Source organism: Canis lupus, chromosome 24, assembly GCF_011100685.1.
Source record: "Canis lupus familiaris isolate Mischka breed German Shepherd chromosome 24, alternate assembly UU_Cfam_GSD_1.0, whole genome shotgun sequence".
In the NCBI taxonomy this organism is placed as follows: Eukaryota; Metazoa; Chordata; class Mammalia; order Carnivora; family Canidae; genus Canis; species Canis lupus.
In genome coordinates, this window is record NC_049245.1 from 13,012,863 (window position 1) to 13,038,569 (window position 25,707).

The window sequence follows — 25,707 nt, forward strand, 5'->3', positions numbered from 1 at the left end:
TCTCTTTTCCAATAAATATGATAACAAACACATTTTGAACCCCTTTTGTGGAAACACATTAAAGATAAGGTGTCAGTTTCTTTCCATCTGTTATAATAGGAAGGACAACTGGCGTTTTATAATTATTTTAAATATAATAGGATGTCAAACACACTAAAAAACATTCTATGTCTGTCCCTCCATGTTAAGATTTTTTTCCTGCCCATGTAAATCTTCCTTTCGTGTGGAGAATAGTTTTTGCACAGAAATGAATAGATAGAAGAAGAGGTGGAAATTGTTCTTTGAGTCTATAACTTAGCAAAAGGACCTCATGGGTGTTTTTATAACTATCCCTATCTAATACAGCAGCTACGTTCCTGCATCCTTTATAGAGTGAGCTATTTCTGCTCAAGAGTTACCAAAGGTAGACCATGATTCAAGAACCATCGGTTTGTATTTATACTCAATTTATTTATGTGGACAGAGTTAAGAAAGAAAAGAAAACAGAGAAAAGGAAAAGGAACGGAAAGGAAAAAAGAAAACTCACTACTATAATTTTGGGATGGATAAATTTTCAACTTTTGCTTTTTAGAATGTACTGTCTGTTATGTGCCAGTATTTTCGATATATTAGATAAAATAACCAGAAGTACTGACCTATATCAGGTATACAATAAATGTTAAGTGTATAAATGGGTGGCATTTCCAGTGACATTGGGTAAACATAATTTGGAGTAAAAAATGTCATGTCCACATTTTGAAAATTGATATATTAGTTTTAAGGCTGCCTTCAAAAGCTGAATTAACCCATAATGTATGACCATTTCTACCATTACTTCTATAAGAACATATGGTTCTTTCTTCTTCACTCTGATTCTTTTCCTTTCTTCTTTTGTTTGTTTTTCCTTCCTTCAACAAATTCTACATTCAAAGAATAAGAACAGAGTTCTTGCTAATCTCGATTTCTGCAGTGTATAGTTGATTTTCTTGGAAGAATCAGGAGTTCGATGACAGGAGCAGGGTACATTTTAAACTCAGAGCTACTTTTACAAGAACTTACACTTGTATGTGTTTTTTTTCCTCTTAGGGTAAATTTTCAAAAATTGAAAATAGCTACTTCTCCAATTCTGGCACCAAACCAAAATGACTGATTCTCCTTTCAAACCACAGTAAAGATGCCCCAAGTTGAATGTTGCTTGGATGACACATAAAGTTCTTCCTTTCCTTGGGAATAATGAAATCCCTTCTTTGACATACCTTCTTATAAACGCACAAGACGGGATTTATTCAGGTTATAACCAAGAAGAGACAAGAGGAAGGAAGACATTTAATATGATTGCACCTAAATATAGAAGAATAGGCATATGTGAACCACTTAAAAATAAGACAACCACCTAAAAATGGAAGAAAGAAAATTTAGTTTCTCTGAGATATTTTTAAAAGGATACTAGTTATATATTTTAAAATGCCATGTGTATGGATAAATATGTAAAAATTAAAAATAGGATATAAATAGAAATCTGAGTTCAGAAGAACCTATCCTAAATATACTTAAATAAATATAAAATAATAACCAAATCACTTTTTTACCACTAAAACATGGATAAGGCCTTCTAGTCGATATATCCTTTTTATCTCTTAAAAGGTGTGTCATACATGTATTACAACATGTATATTACAATTGTAACCATACTTACACCAAATGCCTTTTGTTATAGAAATTTCCACTGACTTCCACAATTAGCACCAGGTTGAATTTTGTATTCCATGATATGTCAAAAATGTCTCTTGGGCGCCTGGCTGGCTCAGTTGGAGCAATGTGAAACTCTTGATCTTGGGGAAGTGAGTTTCAGCTCCATGCTGTGTGTGGAGATTACATTAAAAATAAATAAATAAAATCCTAAAAATTGTCTCTTATGCTGCAATCCAAGGAAGGGACCTCTCTTGAGTATCCTGTGGCTGTTGGGCTCAGACAGGCTGCTGGAGGAGTCTGTGCTGGTCTGCAGGAGGCCCCGGCTGGGGGCCTACTCCAGTAGAGTGTCCATTATGTAAACAGACCTTCTTTTTCATTTCTGCATTCTGCATTTTGTGTCTTAGATGCAGCAACCTCAAACAGAATTAACAAAATTGAAAGTACCTTAATAAATTTTCCCAATAGGATGGAGATCATTACATTGTCAAGTAAATGGTGCTCTCATGTCCAGAAACAGCTAATGCAGCTTCTAAAAGGTGCTTTTGGTTATTGGTTGGAGCAAGACACTAATGAAAATGTACAAAATGTGTTCTCACTCTCAGTGTTAAGCTCTAGTAAAGTTCATGGGTTCACTTTGCAAGTGGCCAATTACCTTTTTACTGATCTATCCATTAACTCCCCTTATCCTGACCATTTTTCCTGGTCATAAGCAAGGGCAGGGGAGAGAAAGAGTGAATGGCTCAGCCCCCATGATATGCCATCTTGCTGAAGGCACATATGTAAATGCAACATTATATTATTATTCCAGCCATGGAAGATTTACATTCAGCCAGGAATTGAGGTTACTTGGGGGAGGTGGTCGTGCCTGCAGTTAATTGTGGGCCATATTTTTGTCCTATAAAATAACTTGACTTTTGAATAGCAGATACTCCATGATGACTACCCAGTTGTTCCACAAGTTATACTGCCAAGTTATGTATGCCTCTGTGTGCCCATATTTTGGAGACTGTTTTTTTAGTAAAATAATTTGACATTTATGGGTTAGGGCTTTGTGTCAGTGAATATTTTTCGGATTTTTAAATACCCTTTAGCCTTGTATTTATGATGCTCTGATACATAACATGAAGCTGGAGGCCATGAACCATTTTCTAAAAACAACAAACTATCATCCATGCATGATTATTGTCTTTCATACAGCCAAGGATACAGGATGGGTAAGTAAGAGTGTGGGAGAAATAATTAAAAACAATAGTCACAACAAATACTCCTTTGGTTCTTTTGAAAAAATGAAATGATTTGCCATAATATTTAAAGGTTATCTGTCAAATTTCCATGGTCTGGCCAAAGTGGTGGTTTCTGGATAGACATTATACCATAATATTGCCATTTTCTAACCATTTTTTACATACATCTTATTAATTTTCAAAGTCCCAATTCCCAAAGCATCAAGGGATCATAAAATTTTAAAGCTAGTTGAGATCATTGGAGGCCTGATTTACAGTAGGAAACCATTAGAGGTTGAAGAACTTCTTGTGATCACTTTGTTCACATGGAAAAGAGGGTGTCCATGCACTGAACCCTTTGGAAAGATAAGGGGAAATGCTGAGCTTTACATTTGGATTGAGGCTTTGTACCTTGGTTAGGATCTACAGGTTCTCTCTTTCAAGCCTTGCTCATGTGAGATCACTGAGTCTCAGAGTTCTCACATGTTTTCTGGAACTCTTTCCCATCATACAGTGTAAACTTGATGGCAGGGACTTACCTGCCTGTGTCTGACCTGTTATTTGCAAAGCCTCCTATTATAGGATAAAGAATGCATTCATTTATATCTGGCTTTCCTCAGTCAGCATTATGTTTGTGAAATTCAACTGAGTATTTCTCTATAGTTCCTTCTTTTGCTCTATAGCATTCCACTATAAGAACTCAGCACAATGTATGCATTCTACACTGATGGCTTATATGGATACTTTCCAGGTTGGGGCTCGTGAGCAAGTAGGCCATGAAAGCCAGCTGCCTGTAGAAAAGTAGAAGTGTAAAGTAGTAACGTCACATGCTCTTTTCATTCAAAGAGCTCCCCTCCTAAATACTGAGGAAACTTACTTTAAAATTGACCCCGTCAGGGCGCCTGGGTGGCCCAGTCGGTTAACCATCTGCCTGCAGCTCAGGTCATGATCTTGGGATCCTGGGATGGAGCCCTGTGTCCTTGGGACTCCCTGCTCAGCAAGGAGTCTGCCTTTCCTGCTTCCTTGCCTCTCCCCTTTGCTTGTGTGCACTCCTATGTGCACATGCACTCTTTCAAATAAATAAATAAATAAATAAATAAATAAATAAATAAATAAATAAATAAATAAATAAATAATCTTTGAAAAACAAAAAAACATCTGCCCCTCTAAGTGGTATTCTGAGTTCCCTATCTCTACTCCAGAGTTCATAGAAAGCCTAGACATGGGTTCCACAGTGCAGCCCTGCCTTACATTTTCTTTTCTTTGTTTCTTTCTTTTATTTTGTTGTTGCTGTTGAACTTGGGTTTATATAGCATCTTTAAAAAAAATTATCATCAAAGTATAGTTGACATACAGTGTTCTGTTAGTTCCAAGTGTACAACATAGTGATTTGACAAGTCTGTACTTTACTCAGTGCTCACCATGGTAAGTGTTGTCACCATCTGTCACCATATGACGTTATTACAATATTACTCTGTTTTCTTTGCTATACTTTTTATCCCCATGACTTATTTGTTTTATAACTGGATGTTTATGCCTCTTAATCCCCTTCACCTATTTTGCCTTATCTTTTCAAAGGAAAGGGCAATCTTTGCTGAGTTTACATATTTTATGATTCTGACATTATAGAAAGTGGGAACAATAAACCCTGTTTCCATTTGAAAAGAGCCAGAAATCCCACCATTCTCTGCAACAAACCTCCCCAAATTAAACAGTAGCATTCAGTTTGAGAGGAAAATGCATTTTGGCATTTTTTCAAAGATTTGAATTTCAAAAGGTTATTATTATGCATAACAGAGACAGGGAAATGACAATACTATTTAAATAACCCTCTAGAAACTTCACATTAAGTACATTTTAGACACAGTTTCAAGATGCAGAAATTAGGAGTTCCTATTCTGGCAATACTTTCTTCCTCCAGGTTATTTTACAGGGCCCACCAGCCACTGCCTGGTAGGATTACTTCATAGGAACACAAAACGTCTAGATTAAAATCAGGGTTTGGTGAAAACAAAACATTACTCCAGACCACCACAGATTTTACCATTGCAGTGGTTTTGCCTTTATCAATTTATACGTGTAAAAGAGCAAAATTTCCATCCACTGTCATATATCAGAGAAGAGTCCATCTCCTACAACAGGCAATAATTTTATTAGCAACTGCATTGGTCATCTTCTTTAGGTCATCTTCTTCTACTGAAACTTGGCATAGTGGCTGTGATCACTATTGCCATTACTTCATATTTGTGTGTCCCTCTTTGACTCACTAAATATAATGTTAAAACCATACATTAAAAGCCAGGAGAGTTAAATATGGGCCCGATATGTGCTCAGTGACCTGAGACAATGAATTCGTTCTAATTCTCTGCTCTCTCCTGTTTGATAGGAGGCTAATGCTATTTGCTGACAGTATAGTGTTGATATAAGAAAAAAAAAATGACATAGATGTTAGGGTAATGCTCGCTGTTAGAATGGCTAAGCCCTAGAGTTTTATTAGTTCAGTTGAGAATTTTATTTCTCTCTTGCTTGAAGTCCAGTGCAGGTACTCCTGGTCAACAGGAGGATCTCTCCCATGCAACAGTCCAGGGACCCAAGTCTCTTCTACCTTGAAATTTTACCACCTCCTTGCACTTCATCTTTGCCTACATCCAGCCAACATGAAAGCCCTGTGTTAGAACTGTTTGACTTGACTTCTGCACACGTTCCATTGGCCAGGCCAAATCACATGACAATACCTGACTGAAAAAGGAGTTGGGCCTGTAGTCCCAGTCTGGGCACACACTTTCTAGGGTGAACTCCATGAAACTGAAGGGCCACCATATGAAATCTTTATGCATTACGAAACATTTGGTTGATGTTGCCATTAACATTTTAAGTACTGTTCTCTATAGTACTGTAATTTCATACCAGCATCCCATAGTCACATTGAATATCACCATGTCATCTTACAAAAGAATGACCAAGGAGTGATCATGGCAGGAAATATGGTTGCTGTTAATATCCAGTGCATGGTACACTCCACTGCCAATATTTTGCTATGAGTCAACAAATGGTTCCCTATTGGGTAGAAACCAAACTATACTAAATCTTAGATTACCATGTATAGAAAAGTTTCTCTGCTACAGTGATTCCAGTGTTACAGTGAAGGAAACCTGAAAATAAACCCAGCCTTTCATTGCAGTGTATTGATATCAGAGGGACATCCTCTTTTCCAGGACCAGCCACTGTCCACAGAGGCAAAAAAGAGGTCCACAGAGGCCATGCTATGGAGGCAGGTCCTTCATGACCATCTCCTCACCACACTGTCATTTGAAGTCTAGGAAAATGATTATACCTGTAAAACTTACAATCAGATAATCATATCCTAACCCAAATCAAATACTGCTTCAAATCAAGTCACCAAATATTCAGATCACCTCCCATTCCACTCAGAGGGAAAAAAACATACACAGCCACAAACCAAAGTTCTGCAGTGGTGGCTGATACCATAAGTCACTGCATACTCAATCTTGAGTGTGCCTCAGAAATCATTTGGAGAGCTTGATAAAATACGGACATATGGATCTTATCCCTTCAAAGTTTGCTGGCTCAGTAGGCCTGGCATGGGGTGCCAAAATTTGCATTTTTGACAAACTACCCATCGATGCTGATGCTGCAGGTCTGGGGACTGTACCTAAAGAACACTGCCCTATGCTGACTTCTTCTTCATCTCTTTCCTCATGTGTCTCTGTCCCCTTGCTCACCATTCTCTATCTCACCAGCCACCTTGCTATTTCAGGAAGGCACAGCCATATACCCAGGCCTGTGCATTTGGTGTTGCTTCAGTCTAGAGCTCTTTGCCCAGATATTCCTATGGTTTATATCCTTTAATGCCTTCAGATACTTTCCCAAATAGCACCTTCTTAGGGACCCCTTCTCTTCTCTGACCACACAGTTGAAAATTTCTACTCCCTTGCTCCACCACTCACTATCTGCCCTTCCCTGCCCTTCTTTCATTTCCCCTGGTCTTATCACCTTCTAATACATGATGTAGTTTACCTATTTATTTGTTGTTTTTCTCTCCTGTTGGGAGAGAGATGAACCCCTTAGGGTGACAGGGATCTTCATCTCCGCATTGAGTCTTCAGCACCTAGAACAGTGCCTCACCTTTAGTAGGTGCTCAGTAAAATATTTGTCGAAAGACAGAGTGAACACCAAGGAAAGAAAAAATGGAAAGATGAGATAATCTTGCTCTGCAACCAATTTAGCATGGAATGCAAATCACATCTCACTCACACAAAGCCAGCTTGCTGTACAGTTTACAGCATCTCTGCCTTATTGTGTAATTCTGAAAGTCTTTAGCATACCGGTTACCTTTATTCCCCTGTAACCAGTATTGTCCTCAGGCACTTTGGGGGTTTTAAAGCCATAGGAGACAGACATTACATGAGATACTCTGGAATGGTCTTGTAGTAGGAGTGTCTTCAGGTTTGGAAGGGAGTTATGATCTCACAGGCTAATTATTGTTTTTGCTGCTATTATTGGACATCTCAGGTGGTCTGGCTTGGGCTGCATGCACCAAGCCCATTCCAGCCCTTCCCCTTGGCATGTTTGCTCTCATGGAGAAGCAAATGTGATGAGGAGAGCCAGAAGCTACAGATTACACCTTAAAGCAGGGGTTTCTATGCATGGAAACTTGAGTGTAAAGCTGACACACCATCAGGAGTACAGTTCTTGTTCAGAATGTTGGATTGTTTGAAGACAGAGCAATATCCAATAATTTTATGTGCTTCAGATCTCAGAGTGGGTGCTCTGTGAGGTTTTCAAATAATTGGTAGAATAACAATAACAAACTTTTGGAAATAAGACTGGGCCCATTGCTTTGCCCAAGTGAACCCATATTCTCACCAGGAGATGGTGTCAGCATATGACCCTCAGATGAGAAAAAGCAAAATTAGGGAAGTGTGGATGTGACCCATATGACCAATCTAAATAAAGCATAATTCAGGTTACTTAAGGTTATTAAGGTTATTTTGCTCAGTGTGAAATTCCAATGCATCAAATTTTGTATCTTAGAGACTGAAGGAAAGAAAGCAGTCTTTAATGTTGTTAAATTTGACAGTGTTTCCAATTATGATTTATGAAAGATCTGATTTTGATTGCCAGCTCCTGTATATGTGCAAATATAATCCTATTTTCAATCACCTGGGAAGTTTGAGAATTACATGGTAAGACCAGCTACTGTGTATCTCATCATTTTTGTTGCAAAGTCTTCTAAAATCTTTATACCCCTCTGGGACTTTAGAGGCCTTTGTACCTGTTTCCAAGGCATGTGCATCGATGCAGTAGCCTTTGTAAGAGAGGGTTGGGATCTTAGTGTGCTATTCTGAATAGGTGAGTGCTAGAAATTAGAGCATTCCGCTGCCAGCTCTCAGATTTATGCCGGAGCTCGCTTACACGAGCTTATTTTCATAAGAGATGCCAATTGTGCACATCTTTTAAAAATCCCTTATTCAGCAATGTTGCATTGGTAGCTTGAAATCAACCATGGTTGGGAATATTTGCACCACAGAAATTGATAAACACTGCAATCAGGGCTTGGTTACCCCCTTCCCAAAGCCAACTGTTAAACATTTGCCAGCATACACTCTTACTAATTGTGGTAGATTATAGACCTGGTCCTAATTCACTGCCTCTCCCTGTGACCACACCCTTTGTAATACAACTTTGCGATTCCATTCTTAAAAAGGTAGATAGACTCTTTTCCCCATACTCTGAATCTGGGATGGACTTAGGACTTGGATTGGTTATAGAATATAGTGGAACAAACCATGTGCCTATTTCTTGCCTAGGTCTCAAAAGGCTTCATTTCTTTCTCTTGTAACTCTGACACCACTATAATATGCCTATGCTATCCTGCTGAAAGACTAGAGTCCATGTGGCCATCATAGGCCAGTAGCTCTTCAGCCAACTCACAGCTGACTACAGAACACCTGAGTGAGCACAAGCGAGACCAGAGGAACCACCTGCCTGAGCTCAGCACACATTGCCAGCCCTGTATTGTGACCTAAATAAATGGTTAAGTCACTAACCATTGAATGGTTTGTTATTATAGCAAAAGCTAACTGGTAAACTAATCTGAAAATTTCCAGAGAGTTTTAAGCAAACAGTCATCAGTGTTATTGCTAGGATTAATATATGAGCCAATGTCTAGTTGGGAAAAACTGTTCCACTTAGAATCACTTTGGAAATACTTTCTACCTGTTAAACTCAGTTTTCTACCTGTTACTCTCAGAAAGTTGGTGAGGATATTTGGGCATTGGTATCATTGAGGTAGAATAAAAAGGGAAACTAGAGAATCTGGCGCTACCTAGGCAATGGCTGTTTCAAGAAGGTGAGCCACCTTCATCAGTACTGCTTAGCCCAAATGGGCTGCTTCTGTTTCTTGAAAAGGCAAGGCAAGTCCTTTTCTCTTTTGGGGCCATTATCCTTGGTCTTCCTTTTGCCAGTAAGGCCCCCAAAGGTCTTTCTTTTGTCATGTTTCAACTTTGCAAGACCTACACCTTTTTATCCATCCATATTCTTATCTTACCTAAGCATTCTTCATCAATATCCATATCACAAGAGCCACACAATTACTTTCCTCAAAGTTACTCTGTCACAGCTCTGTTCAATAGAAATATGATGCAAGGGGCACCTGTGTGGCTCAGTCAGTTAAGCGTCTGACTGTTGATGTCAGCCTAGGTCTTGATTTCAGGGTTGTGAGTCAAAGCCTCACTTTGAACTCCACAAGAGAGGAAACGGGCCCTAACCATTGAAAAGGCAGATGCATTTGGGTTAGGGCTCAGGTGAGAAAATCAGGCATGAGGCATGGAGCCGCTGGATCACAACTGTATGTGCAATAGAAATGAGGACCAGATACAAGAATAATTTTTTTACTGACCCAACATGCTCTGAAGTTTTTCTGGAAGGGGAAGCACCTACGGGAACACAGTGACTATCTCATGGGTGATGTCCAGGAGACACAGCAATAAAAGAATCTGAGGAAGGAAAAACATGACATTTATGTCTTTTCAGATGCAATAATAATTTGTCTGAGAAAATAACTTTATTTTTAGATTGAACCATCCCAAGTTTATTTTATATATATTTTCCCCTGAATCACAAATATATGATCCGTGTTATATTTTACCTAAAAGCAACATAACTAAAAGCCCAATCCTGAAACTATGACAAATGTGTGTCTGATCGTTGGCCTCTCAACATGGGGATGATAGGGTTGGATGCCATCCCCTCTGCAGTACAATTTCTCAAACAACCATCCTTCTTCTACCAATGACCAGCCAGTCATTAAACCTAAATTATCAGAACATGGCAAGGTATTTCTGAAGTCCTTAAGTATCCATTATTATATTTACCAAGTTCTTCAAAATAGCACTGAGGCTAAGAAAAGAAAAATCTTTTCATGAGAGAGCCGATGAGGAAAGATCATTTTTGAGATGTACATTAAAGGTACCATATTTAATTCTTGGTATTTAAGTATCCAGCTGTCTGTCTAGCTCAAAACCTTAATAGTCCAGTAATTACATTGACTCCTCACGTCAGCTGTAGGACTTGCAAGCATACCTCCAAGTAGTTGTCAATGCTAGAGATTAGACCAATACCATTTTGATGGTAAGGAGAGATAAGAACAAAAGATTATCTAGTAGATTGGCTCATACTCTGCTCATCTTGTCCCTATCTCATCCCCTCTTCACCACTGTCCTTCTCTGCTATTTCCCCTATACAGGTCAAAGCTCCTGAAACATATTTATACTATTATCTGCTTTTTTTTTTTTTGTACTTTTTGGGTTTCGTTCTATATATAACTTAAAATTCACCATTGTAGTCATTTTTAAGTATAGAGAGTTCAGTGACCTTAAGTACATGCACATTCTTATGCAACCATCACCTCCATCCATCTTCAGGACCTTTTCATCTTCCCATGCTGAAACTGGATACCATTAAATAATAAGTCCCCATTCCTCTTCCCTCCCAGCCTCTGGCAGCCACCATTCTACTTTTTGTCCCTATGAATTTAACTACTTTAGGGTACCTTATGTAAGTGGAATCCTACAATATTTGTCTTTTATGTCTGGCTTATTTCATTTAGCGTAATGTCTTCAAGTTTCATCCACAGTATATCATGTATCTGAAGTATCTTTTTAATAATTTGAATACATGAAAAAAGCAATAGCTTGTGAACTTGTACCCTGTGGCCTAAAGTCCATTCAGAACCTCTTATGAGGGCAGCCTGGGTGGCTCGGCGGTTTAGCACTGCCTTCAGCCCAGGGCCTGATCCTGGAGACCTGGGATTGAGTCCCGCATTGGGCTCCCTGCATGGAGCCTGCTTCTCTCTCTGCCTGTGCCTCTGCCTCTCTCTCTGTCCCTCATGAATAAATAAATAAAAACTAAAAAAGGAAAATTAAAAAAAACCTCTTATGAGCATGCCAACATTTTGGAAACTGCAGATGCTCCCCGTAAGTATACTACTATTCTTACTGACTCTTCAAACTCTACAAATTAATAAAGAATGGCAGAAGTGGTACAAAAAATTAACATTACCAGGCATATATGTGTGTGTATGTGTGTGTGTGTGTGTGTGTATATATATATGTATATGTATGTATGTGTTGTGTGTATATATATATATACCAGACACACATATAATATACACCTACCAGACATATATATACAAATACTTATATATTACATATATTACTTATATATTACATATATGTTCATATATATGTATATATGTTATATATACATACACACGCTTAAATGTTATGTATATTAAACTTTGAGCAAGAAAGTTGAAAATAGGATTCATGGTCCTGAAACTGACATTTTGCTCCAAAAATATTGAAAAGAATCAAATGTTAGAGGCAATTTTCTGGGCCAGTAAGCATGCTTGAATCAGGTAGAGGTTTAAAACCTACCTACAAGGTCACTTCATTTCCTACCTAAACAGGAATGTTCTTAGAAATTCTTCCCTACATGCCTGTGATATTTAGTATTATGTGACAACTTGACTGGAGGAAGGGATGCTCAGATAGCTGGTGAAGTGTTTGTGGGTGTATCTGTGAGGCTGTTTCTGGAAGAAATTAGCATTTGAATAATCAAACTGAATATAGCAGATGACCACTCTCCAAGGTTGGTGGGCACCATCCAATTCCTTGAGGACCCAAACAGGAAAAAAAAAAAAAGAAAAGAAAAAAAGGAAGAGGGAATTCACTCCCTCCCTGCTTGAGCTGAGACATCCCTTGGACATTGGTGCTGCTGGTCTTATGTTTTCAAATTCAGACTAGGACTTACATCATATGAGCCCCTGGTTCTGAGACCCATGGACTCAGACTGAATTATACCACTAGCTTTCCCCCAACTTATAGACAGCAAACCATGAAACATTTTGGCTGACATAACCAGATTAGCCAATTCTTATAATAAATCCCCTCTTATAAGGGCACCTGAGTGGCTCAGTGGTTGAGTGTCTGCCTTTGGCTCAGGTTGTGATCTCGGGGTCCTGGGATCTAGTTCCACATCAGGCTCCCTACAGGAAGCCTGCTTCTCCCTCTGCCTATGTCTCTGCCTCTCTCTGTGTGTCTCTCATGAATAAATAAATAAAATCTTAAAATATGAATCTCGTCTTATATACATCTATATAAATCCTATTGGCTCTGTTTCTCAGAAGAACCCTGATCAATACAATGCTTATACTATAAGCTGTAGGCAATACGTGCTAAGAGATCTCCTAGAGAAGCAAGAAATGGGGGATTCCAGTTTATGTCAGATGTGGTTTCTTTACATGTTTCCATCTGCTCATCCACTTGTAAGTGTGCAGTTCAACAATCAGAGGAGATGTTTCTTTTCCATGCTTCAGGGCACTTTTGGTGAATGTAGCCACCACAAAATTAAGCAGGCTTTTCCAGTACTCAAAAACCTTAGCAAGTAATGTAGAACAGTGGAAACAAGAGTAAAAGGGCTCTGGATTCAAACACCCTAATGAATACTTCTTATGTATGAACTGCCACTTCTCAGGCAAAATGAGAATTTGAGTACACTGGTACCATTTGTAAACTCAAGCTGTCATTTGTGTATTTCTCAAGAGCTAGCAGCTTCTTCAGTCATTCATGGGTGGCTCCTCTCCATATTTCAAAATGCTGGTTTGGAAGCCCCCGTTTTACTGTTACCCCTGTAAGTCTCTTTTTCTGAACATGAACCCAAAGGATGGATTTTTAACATTTTATTTGGATATGTTTGGTTACATGTTAATTTAACAAGTGTGTCTTCTGTTAGTTTAAAAATATTTTGGGAAAGAAATATACCACATATGGTTTAGAAAAAAAGTATAAGAAATCTAGTGATTGCCTGACCCAACCTCCGTGATAACCCCAAGTTCTGCTTACCAGAGGCCATCATGACATTCCTTCCATTTTAGTCGTTTGTTTTGTTTTAGTTTTAGGGTTTTTTTAAGATTTTATTTTTAAATAATGTATACACCCAATGTGGGGTTTGAACTTAACAGCCCTGAGATCCAGTTGCATGCTCTACTGACTGAACCAGCCAGACACCCCTCAGTTTTTTTATATATAGCCAAAAATATATGTATGCAGCTATAGCAATTTTAGGCATCTCCATCCTTGTATTTTCTGCTCTGTAGATAGAATTTAGCTCTATTACATAATCTGCCCACCTCCCTTATTTTCCCAATATGATTTTTCTGGCTATTTTTGGTTATATATGCAAATGGTCCTTACATTTTGTGATTTTCATCATTGCTTATTGGTAAGCCAAGACTTACATTAAGATTATCTTTTCTTTCCATTCCAGTTTTTGGTTTTCCCAAAGTTTCTTGTTGTCTTTCTCTTCTTTTTTAATGGCTTCTTTATAAATAATTTATTTTGTGAAGAGCTTATTATCTTGCAAGGTGACATGTATTTTTGTTTATCTCCACATTCCCTGCTACTTTTTGATGTCACGCAGGGTTTGGGAGAGTCCCTCAGCCTGTATATGTACCCCAGGCTTTACCAGATACACAGTTACTGGTTTTGCCTAAAATTCACCTTAAATGACAGTAATCACATACTGATAATGGAGTAGGACTTTGCAATCAAACATGGCCCATACAAGCCAAATCTGAAATTAGGATAGATTTAGATTTCTCTCCATTTCTGCCACTTCCTAACTGTGGTACACATGGTTTAACTCTCAAAGTTTTAATACCTGCACTTGTAAAATAATGTAATACCTCACAGAGTTGTTGGAATATAAGAGAATGACTATTCCGCTTAGCCTAGACAATGTCTGATTCCAGGAAATACTCATTTCACATTACCTACTATTGCTTGTGCTGATGTTTTTAAAGGACTTCTTCCAGTGCCTTCTCATTTAGTAATTCTAATTACTCCAGAAGCAAGGCAAATCTGGAGTCATCTTCATTTAGCAAGGAGGACTCTATTTCTGGCTACCAGGGCCATAGGGCATGCCACATAGTAGAAATGGGGACAGGTCTGGAATTCAAGGCAGAAAGTATAAAGCAGAGTATACAAGCCTGTTTGTTCTCAGGATGTGGACGGCTTAGGCTTGCATCCCATTTCAGCTGCTTCTTACCTGGGTGAACTTGGGAACTCCTTAACCTCACTGAGACTGTTTCCTTATCTGTATGGTGGGAATAATAATAGTCCTTACAACATAAATTACTGTGAAGAGAATACATGAGTTTTTACAGACAGAACAGTGTCTGACACAGTTAATCCTAGATAAGTATACTTGAAGCAGCATTTTTTGGTCCCTAGTGAGGTGCTATGCCACCACACCAGCCTGACACCAATGATCCCAGGTGCCCTTCACTTGTTTGCCAGTCCTTTGAATCTCTTCTAATTATCCCAGCTAATAAACCCCAAAATGGAGATGCCACATACAAGAGCTTTTAGGCTAGGCATGTGCTTATTAAAGCAGCACTAAGGTGGGGCAGAGAACTGTGGTGTTGCTAAAAGCAGCTCGAGGGCTGAGATGACTGTGAAGCTGTCAGAGTGTTGCTTTGGAGTCTGAGAATTTGGATTTCCTTCTGCTTCTTCTGTAACACAGCTTCCATATGAGAACATGTGGTGACCAAAACCATCCGTCAAAGCAGTGTTGTTTGCTCTGAATTTTGCAAGAAACTTTCAGAAACAGGAATTCTGGAGTCTGTTTACTCTCTTCCTCTAGGAGTTTAACTACACAGTAGCATAGAAGTAGTCCCACAAAGGAAATGTATATAACCTATTGTTTCCCAAATTTACTTGACTCAGGAACCATCCTTCATCCTGCAAATTTTTCACCTTTCAGAGAGCTGGTGTCCTCAGGAACACACTTTGGTTAATGTGTACTTAACCTAGCAGGTGAGCACTCACATGTGTGTTTAATAGTGAAAAAGTGAATAGGAAATAGTAGTTATTAAGTCTTGAAATGTCTAATAACCTGTAGCAGGGGTGCCTGGGTGGCTCAGTCAGTTAAGTGTCTGGCTTTTGGTTTCAGTTCACGTCATGATCTCAGGGTCATGAGACTGAGCCCCCACATCAGGTCCATACTCAGTGGGGATTCTGCATGAGATTCTCTCTTGCTGTCTCCTTTTGCCCCTCCCTAAAATAAATGGATCTTTTTTAAAAATTAAAAAAAAAACATGTAGCAAAATTTTCTATGCTGAATAATATCTACCAAAACATTTTGGAAGTTGGTCTGCTGGAACTGTAGAGAAGAATGAGGTATTCTGTGCCCTTACTTGCCATGAACGTGAAGCAGCAGTTGTCTTGTTTTCTACATGAGGTCTTTTTTTTTTTTTTCTTTCTATGTGAGGTCTTGTCCTAGGTCCCAGCAGCCCTTTGGCCCTTGCTCAATGGCAGAGTTCTGCTCAGTCAGAGAAAGGGTCTTTCTTGGAGAGACATGATAGGACCTCCAACTTTCCAGAATCTCATAGTTACCTTATTAGAGCTCACCATCCCCCATGCATATCTCTAGGGGAACAAGCTTCCTAAGAAGGACAAGGGTGGGGATGTCTGGTAACACACAGGGCAACGTTGCATTGTCTAGTGATTAAAAAGCAGGTGTTTTAAGGTTCTGAATCTCCAGCTTTGCCATTTTCTAACTTCTTAGCTTCTGTCTCTCCATGGAGATGTGATAATAACACCTTCTGCACAGAGCAGAGTTAACATAGCAGGCCTGAGCATATCTTAGAAAAACCAATTTACAAGGTTGGCCCTTGGGTGGCATCTGGGAGCTTGGATTTCAGGAGGATTCCCACCTCTCCCTGATAAGAATGGTTATGTGACTAAACTGTTTATGCAAACAATATTGTTTATGCTGAACCCCTACTTTTCATCTGGAGTCAGAAATTTTGGCATGGGCCAGGCAAAGAGTACCTATGTGACTAACACTGAATAAAATCCTCAGACATTGAGTCTATAACAAGCTTACCTGATAGACAGCATTTTTCATGTATTGTCACAATTCACTGCTAGACGAATTAATCACATCCTGTGTGAGTCCACAGGGAGAGGACCCCTGAAAGCTTATGCCTTGTTTCCTCCAGACTTGCCCAAGTGCCTTTTTCCTTTGCTGATTATGCATACATTCACTATAATAAATCACAGATGGAGTGCAACTGTATGCTAAGCTTCAGTGAGTTCTTCTAGCAAATGAAACTTCATAGTGGTCTTGAAACATCCACCTTCTGCCCCCACTGCCAACATAGGGTTATTGTGAGTTTTAAGTGTGAGTAGACACAATGGACCTTGAACACTATGCCAGCTATAGACTAAGCCTGGACACATCAGAGAGAAGAAACCAGATCTTGGATTTTTACAAGAGTCCCCTACCAAATATGTCTCTGCTTTATGGTGTAAAAAGCATCAGGACTCTTTCACCTGAGTGTGAGATTCCTCACTGCTGTCAGAGAAAATGGCCATCTCTAATGAATTATCACCATACACCATGGAGGTTCTCTCTCTACATTTAGTCAAATGTGACCTTCACAGAAACGTTGCTTGAAAATATAGGACTTTTTAATTTTCCTTTCTGGTTCCTTCCTTTATAACTCATTAACTCAGACTTACTAGATGTGTAACACTGTATATATAAGCATTTAAATTACAGTTGTATAGTATCACAGGATTCAGTGTCGATAAATTCAGCCACAGGTTTCCTCTCCACAACTGCCTTATTTTAGAACAAGAACAATATTCATTCATTGATATTTTCTTTTTTACATTTTCATTTGAATGGCATGGCAACCACTGAGACATGCACAGTCAGGAAGGGAATAGTAAAACATTTCTATTCTGGTGCTAAAAATATTTGACCTAGCATTTTCAGTGCTTGTTCATGTATGAATCCATGCAAAAGAATTATTCTCATGTGATTTTTCTAATAAAATTGCTACCTTGACTTTTAAAAATGGTCATAAAGTTTATTAAAACATCAAGGGGACTCAGCCAACACATGACCAAATTATATTTTCAAATTATTTTTGTTTTTGCTAAATAACACCAAGAGATAGTATATGTGTGTGTGTGTGTGTATATGTATGTATGTATGTGTATGTATATATATATATATATATATATATATACACACACACACACACACACACACACACTTACTTATTTGGCATAATTTCTTGGCCACTAAAACCTTCCAGGCCTTCATCCAGCCAGAGAGTGGCATCAAAATCAAGATTCCTCTGAATTAATGCAATTGTATAACAGCTAATGTAGTTACAGAGATTGGACATTATTACTTAAGACTTTGAAGCAGCTAAAGTAGAAAGAGAAAAATGATGGGCATCTGAAGATAAAAGGTATAGGATGATAAACAGGTCTTTGCTATTAGCATTTTCGGTGCCAAAATTTACTCCACTATGTAATGACTTAGAGTGACAGCTATTTATTGTATTCTGATTCTGAAGATGAGAACTTTGGGTCTAGCTTAGCCGCATGGTTCTTCTGCTGGTTTTGACTGGCTCATCTGGTAAATAGCCACTGGTCAGCTACATGGCCCTGCTACCAGGGTTGATAGTTGGTTGGGCTGATGGGCGGCTGGACCACATGGTGTGTCATCCTCCAGCAGGATGGCCTGGCCTTTTTCTCAAGCTGACTGCTGGTTCCAAGTGCAGCAAGAGAGCAAGGCCAACATACCAGATCATTTCATGCTTGTGTCATGGTTTCTTTTGACCCATTGGTGACAGTAAATTACATATTCGGGCCCAGAGTCATTTGAGAGAGACCCACTCAGGGGCATGGATGCTGGGTGGCATAAAACATCTGGGGGCCATTGCTGTGATCCTCTACCACAGCTGGACTCCTTTACTTATTTACATTTTACTTGGGTGTTCTCAAATGTTTAAAATCAGCTGACTTATATTTATTAACCATGTTATAGTAAGGTACTTGAAGATTTTTTTTTAATTGTGTTATGCTCTCTGAAGAAGAGAACACATCAAGGTGTTTTGAGCCCCCTGTTATCTTTTATTGATTTTTGTTTATCACCTTATATTAGTTTTCCAAATTAGTCTGAAGTAACAAGCAGGATGGATGGGAAAATGGGTTTTGATAGTGTCTGGGGAGTTAAAGGTGTGAAGAATCTGATCACTGTCAAGAGAATACATATCCATCCAGTGATATGGTCTATATGTGTCCCTCCAAAGCCCGTATGTTGAGCTCCTAACCCTCAAGGGGATAGCATTAGGAAGTGGGGCCTTTGGGAGATGACCAGGTCATGAAAGTAGAATCTCATGAATGGAATGAGTGTCATTATTAGAAGAGGCCAGCGAGAGCTCCCTTTTCCCGTCAAACATGGGAAGTTCCAGCAAAAAGCTGGAACCAGCACCATCCAGCACTGTCTAGGTACTCACTAGACACCAAACCTGCCAGAGCCTTGATCTTGGAATTTCCAGAATCCAGAACTATAAAAAAGAACTGTTGTTTATAAACCACCCAGTCCTGGGTATTTTGTTATGACAGCCCCATAAACTAGTAGACCTCAGCAGAGGATGGAATAGCAACTTGAGAAAACTTGAAGGCAGCAGGAAGACTCTCTTTGCCAAGCAGTGATAACTGGTTAAAAGATGAAACAGTTAAAAGGGAGAGGGCAAGGGAAGATGTTATCTATGGAGCTCCTACCCCAGGTACTGGTCACTGAATAAATGTATTGTGCTTGTGATTTTAGTCCATCAGCAAATATTTCTTGAGCCCTACTATCCCAGGCACTGGCCCACAGTAGTGAACAAGCCAACAGTATCCCTTCTCTGGTGGATCTTCCATTCTAGTAGGCGACACAGACACCAAGCATGCCGTTACACCTAATTAACTGACAGCAAGTGGATATGTGCTGAGAAAACTATGTATATAGAGCTGTACAAGTATATCACCCACCCCTTCAAGCCTAAGGGCTGAGATGAGGCTTCTCCACCAAAGCAACATCAAAGCCAAACCATTATCATGTATAGTGCCTGCAGCAGTGTTGTCAGGATTCCCCTAATGATCATGATTGTCCTACTCACAATAAATTGAGAGAGGGAAAAGCAGTCACACCCAAGATTATAGTGAGTAGGTGAATCAGCCTGGGATTCAAATCCAGGTGGTCTTACTATTTTCAATACCATGAAGCAACACGGTGACTATTTTACTTATTTTCTAGAGGTATCCTGGTCACAGACATGTTTTAATTAGGTAAACTACATTGTTTCAAACAGGCAAAATACATTGTACAAAATCCTAAATATAAAAGTGGCTTTGTCCCCCTGCCAGCTCCCTTCTCTTCCTCTGCAGGCAATGCCAGTCAAGTTTCCTGTGTATTTGTTCACAGATCTATTTAATATTTGCAGTGCTTACTTTGTGCCAGGTGCTTTTCAGAGTGTTTTACAAATGTTTACTTATTTAATACTAATAATAATTGTATGTGGTGAATATGATTATTAACCCCACTTTTCATATATATATTTGTCCAAAGGTTTTTAGATTTTAAGTGCACACCAAACTTTGATGTGCTTCTCCCTGTGCATTAGTCAGTTTTTGCTTTGCTAATACCACATAACAAGTCAGGAATCTTAGTGGCTTAATTATAAACATTGTTTTCTTAGAATCACCTGTGGCTCAGCTGGGCATGGCTCCAGACTAGAGGTTGGATTTGGGTCTGCTTCATGCATCTCTCCTTTCAGGATCCAGGCTGAGGGAGTATCATCCACAAAACAGATCTTCTTGCCAAGTGGCAGAAACACAAGGAGGAAAGTGGAAACACACAGTATCTTCCAGACCCTCCACCCTGGACTGTACAGTCCATACTGAAGCAGGTCACATAGCCAAATCCAAAATCAGTGGGGCAGGGAACTATATTCCGCATGGTAAGTTCAAGGAGAAAAATTAGGAATGAAATATCTAATTTACATATCCTGAAAATCCAACTTTCATCTTTTGCAGCTGATACATAGAGGAATAATTGAAAAGATAGAAGTACAAATGAATAATTTTCCTATAGTCTTCTGTCATCAAGATCTAAACAGCAATCTCTTTTCTGTTTGCATTTCCCAGGTTTGCATCATGTTTGGAAAGAAAAAGAAAAAGATTGAAATATCTGGTCCCTCTAACTTTGAACACAGGGTTCATACTGGCTTTGATCCACAAGAACAGAAGTTTACGGGCCTCCCCCAGCAGTGGCACAGCCTGTTAGCAGACACGGCCAACAGGCCGAAGCCCATGGTAGACCCCTCCTGCATCACACCCATCCAGCTGGCGCCTATGAAGGTATGGCGAGGATTCTGTCTTAAGTTGGCTCAAGAAGCATGTTCTCTCCTTTGATGCAGTGCACCATCTTTACAGGCAAGCTAGAAAAATGCCTAAATCATGCACTTGTTTTTAAATATCCAGTGATGATCTGCACTTCTTCTTCAATGATTATAATGTTCACCACTTATTGTAAATTGCAGCACATGAAAAGGAACCTCAGCTTTCAAGTGTGAGATTTTTTTTAAAAAATCAAACACATAAAATGCAATCACAAAGTAGAAAAGTCTCATTTCTACTTTAAAATGGTGTTTGCTAGTCTTCATACTGAAGAATATTATTTACCCCCTCTGGTAAGTGTTGGCGATAATCTCTGATTAAATAGGCAACCTTTACATGTTTTGCATTTGCCCTCAGATGCTCATTACATTAGCTCATTACATTAGCAGACATCTGAGCTATGAATACCTTTTTCTGTGTAAACATGAATATTGACTACATTGTATTTAAGTGTTTAGGCAAAACAAAAGTGGTTGCATTTTTAGAGAATGCAAAGAAAGATGCCTAGCTGATAAGTTACAGGAAAGTCTTATAAAAAATATCATGTGAACTTAGAATTGTGATTCCATCATTCATGCATAGTCTTGGTCAATCTATTCTGGTTTTGTCCTGTTTTGTTTTCTATTCTGGTATTGAACAGGTAGGTGTGTTCAACCCAAAGATAATTACAAATTCTTCTCTGTATTTTGTGAATTTGATTTTCTGATAAGATTCTGAAGCTTTTCAGGCCAGCTAAAATGTAGAATACTCAAAAGATGGATATTTGAGAAGATATATCCTTAGGACAAAAAGGAACCCCCGATTTAAAGCAGGTATTGATTGATATTTATTAGAAACTGACCAATTAACCGATTCTGCTTGACATTAGGCAATATCCTATTATTGAATAGGGTTTTCTCCTAAGAGAAGGCTAATTCTTCACTAATGAGTAAATAATATGGTGGGCAATATCTAATAAGAAGTTGAGATTAGAAAGAATTTGCTTTTTATTTATGTTTATTTTTCTCCTATCCCAAGTTTTTATAAAACTCAGACAATGGAATGTGTATTGTGCCCAGAAAAATTCTCTGCCATTGATCCCCATGGTGAAGGAAAAATGCCCAAGTAAAGCACAATTAATGAGTGTGGTTATCATTTGATGAGGAACATTCTAGAAGGAGGCAGAGTCTTAGTGTAGCATCCTAGCTGAAGGCCCAGGACATGTGCTGTCTCATTAGAGAGTGTGTTTATTATTGGATAAGGACAGAGATCGTTTATGCACTCATCTAGGTGGTTCTTCACTCATCTAGCAGGTCCTGGCTGGCACTGAAGGAGGAAGCTCCTATCTCAGTGATAATCCACCACGCTTGGTGGATGTAGGACTTAACAGGACTTCTAATTTACTTCTTCCATTTGTCAGAAGGGCTGGCTCATTATCCTCCCTGACAGAATTTGTCAGCCCCATCATGAGTCAGAGCAAGGTTTCCTAACTGCTGAGCTCCTGAGCCCCAGGATTCTCATAGTCACTGTATGGGCTTTCTAGCCCTGATGCCCCAAAAGTGAACCTCCAGCCTGTAGGAAATGAAAATATGTGTTGTAGACACTTGAATACAAACCACAAGATAACTAGAAAATACATCTCCAGTATAGACCTACGCCTGAATTTTGCCTGTGAGAAAGAAAATAAATACAGGTGAGGAGTGATAAAACGATAGCCAGTGAGGTTGAATTTTTCCCAGAAAGAGTAGAGTTAATCAAACGCTTTTTAACTGAAGGATACCCAATAAATCCATACTTGATACTCTCACCAACTCATTTGGATTGATCCTCTCCTCCAGATCCTATGAGTGAAATTAGCACTGTTGGACCATATCAGTGGTCCAAGAGAATCCTGCTGACTCCACCAGCCTCTCTAGAATAAGGAAAATAAAAGGCTCAAGAGGTCAAAGTATGCCATGTGGTTTGGATGATCCCACATTTTGGAAATGCCTTCTCTGGAGAAGTCTTCCCTATTTTTAACATATTATAAATCATGCAGAATATATTTCACAAGTCAGAACAATCCTTGAAATAAGCTCTGAAGGAATTGGCAAAGGAGTGAAAGGAGTTGTGCAGACTTAAAACCATTTTGACAAAATTATTTAAAGTAGAATCAACAATTTTAATTTCTTCAGGTTGCCCTTTAAAGGGGACAAAGAAAAATAAGAGATCATGACATGAAATCAGTAAATGGGAGAAGCCTCTAAGTGCCTTGTGTTATGGCAAAGTGCCGTTTCTCAGGCATCTGTTAGTAAGCTTCAGGCGGGCTGGTTCTGAATGGAAATTCACCATTGTAATGAACTCTTCTCTGATTAGAATTTCAACTGTTCCTATTCAGAATTTTCTTTAAATTGCATGTCACTCTTACCAGGACACCCTCGTTCTATGTAATTTATTGAGGTCAGTGTTTCTCAAACAATATAGTCCATAAAAGTCACCTGGAGGGCTCGATCTGGAGGGCAAGATTTCTGGGCCCATCCCCAGAGTTTATGATTCAGCAGGACTGGGATGGGGTCAGAAATTTGCATTTCTAATAAGTTACCAGGTGATGCTGATGCTGCTGGTCTGGAAACCACACTTTGAGAACTTTGATTTAGGCAATTATAAAGGACTGTATCCACGTACACTATAATCAATACAGGTTGATGCTGGCCAGGATTTCCAAACACTCAGAAATGTAACCAGAAACCACAGGTTAGTTCAGACTTGTGTCAAAAGTTAAAGTTCATGTACTTAAGCCAAAGGCATGTAGGCAAACTGATAAAACTTAACACTCAGAGGTGGAGAGTGCAGGAAGATCCTTTAAAACACTTGGCAAGTATCTTCAAGAAACTCCTTTTCCCATCTAACATCATTCTGTCCACAAAACATCATAAGCAATATTACCAAAAGTACTTCCAAATTAGATGCATTTATAAAATGGCAGGTCGAAGGGTCACATTGTTATTGGCCCTTGCTTCTCAGACTCGGGCTTTCATCAGAATCTTTTGAGGAGTTTGTTACAACCCAGACTCCTCAGCCCCAACCTAGAGATTCAGATTCAGTAGGTTCTGGGGTGGGCCTAGTGGTTTTTGTGTTTAACAAGCCTTCAGATGAAGCTGATGCTCCTGAGTAGGAGGGAGGGGCACAATATTAAAAAGTCTTTATAACTTCTACCTAAAGTAAACAGAGCATATTTTAATATTTGCTTCATGGGTTTTTTCAGTTTCAGGTAGAGGTATAGAAATAATAGTATTTGGCATATTGAAATTTTATTAAATTATGTCATATAATTTTCTTCAACTTTTTGCCTATCATTGTTTTGAGATTAATTTCTAAATAAACTCATTTTCTACATATCAATATGATTTGAGTTTGTTGGGGTTTTTTTCTTTTGTGTGTGTGTGTGTGTGTGTGTGTGTGTGTGTGTTTATCCATTTCTCTACTAAGGGATACTGGCAAATGCTTGCTATTTATAAATAATATTGTCATAAACATCCATGTTCATGTCTCCTTGGGTACATGATGAGAAGTTTTCTTGTAGCAGTTCTCAAAGTGTGGTCTAAATTCCTCTCTTGAAGGGAATCTGCAAAATCAAACCTATTTTCATACTACGAAGGGGTCATTTGCATTTTCTGCTCTCACTCTCTCCTAAGTATACAATGGAGTTTCCTAGAAGCTACATGATGTGTCTTGACATCATTGGTCCAAAAACTATGTGCTTTATATTCTTATGTTTAAAATGTTTCTCAATTTTAATGTCAAATACAGTAAACGTTGATATATAAAACATAAACCAAAGTATTTTGGAGTCTGTCCTCAATAATTATAAGAGATTCTTGAGATCAAAGAGTTGAGAACCACTGTGTTTGGACTGACATCAAATTTTATTATATGTGTCCCTACAATTTGCTCCTCACACTCTACTGATGGTTTGGGGGTGGGGTTTTTTTAAAATAGAGATTTTTGTCTTCTCTAGCTGGCTGATACTCTTCTTGTCTCTCTATCCATCTCAGATTATTCAATGTAATGCTCCCTCCAGTTTAGTGTCACAGAATATAATTTGTCTAAACCAGGAATTTCAACATCAATGAAAATCCCTACATCCTTGCTCACCATCCCCTTCTCTAATTTATCTTTCATCAAATCCTTTCTGACAGTCTCCTTTTTATCTTTTCAAGTTTGAAGATGCACAGAAAATCCCAAAGCAAAATTGCTATGCCTGGGTTTGCTTTGTCTTTGTCATCTTTGGTGTTTTATAGTCTTCTGAAGTGAGGTTCTTCTTCCTCATTTACCCCCTACCCTTGGCCATCACATCAAAAACCACCTTACTCTCAGAAACAGGGAAAATCAAGAATGGTAAATGCTCAGGTCTGGACACCCTGTTCTTGAGGACTTGTGCCACTGTTTTGTATTCTCCCCTAGTAGAGCTTGTGTAGAAAGCTCATCAAAGAATGCTTCCAACATGATTACTCTGTAATTCTCCACTCTCTTTTCATGATTCACAATTTCACATTCAGGATTTATGCCTTTAGAGCCATGTCATCCTTAGTTTAGTTCTGTTTCCATGGGATTCACCATTTCCTTGAAGAGTTTTGTGATCAACTTTCTTGAAATACAAGGCAACTCTCTGACATTTTCTGGCATTTATTTCCTTTTGACACAAGGGAATAGTGTCTCCCAAGGATCCTTCTCATTTCCACATCACTGATGGGCTCTTTCTCACTGGTCAGAATTAAATTTGGAGGGATAATTTCTTTTAGTGCTGCCTCCACCTTCTGAGAGTTGTAACAAAGGGGTTCATACTGGACATCAGATGGTTGTGCTCTTACCTGGATGATACCTGCAGCAATTCTGAGAGCTGAAGGCTGCCCCATCATGACTTCTTTGGCCCTCATGCCTGTTTCATGTCTTCTAACATGAAAGCCTCATACGCCATCAGCTGTACTGAGTGGCTCTGGCCCTTTTATTTTCATCCCAAT

General features: G+C 38.9%; 1 protein-coding gene across 2 annotated transcripts in view; it reads left to right on the forward strand.

Annotated features, from left to right (window-relative positions):
- The window catches only part of PAK5 (p21 (RAC1) activated kinase 5), a 280,231-nt gene that overhangs the window by 159,159 nt on the left and 95,365 nt on the right, over positions 1-25,707 (forward strand). The window contains exon 3 of one of the 2 annotated variants that reach the window (XM_038571627.1): positions 20,477-20,689. In XM_038571627.1, coding sequence (XP_038427555.1) covers positions 20,486-20,689 — 204 coding nt within the window. In that variant the 5' untranslated portion in view covers positions 20,477-20,485. Of the gene's footprint in view, positions 1-20,476; positions 20,690-25,707 lie in introns of those variants that run through there. The other variant, XM_038571628.1, reaches the window with a different exon arrangement.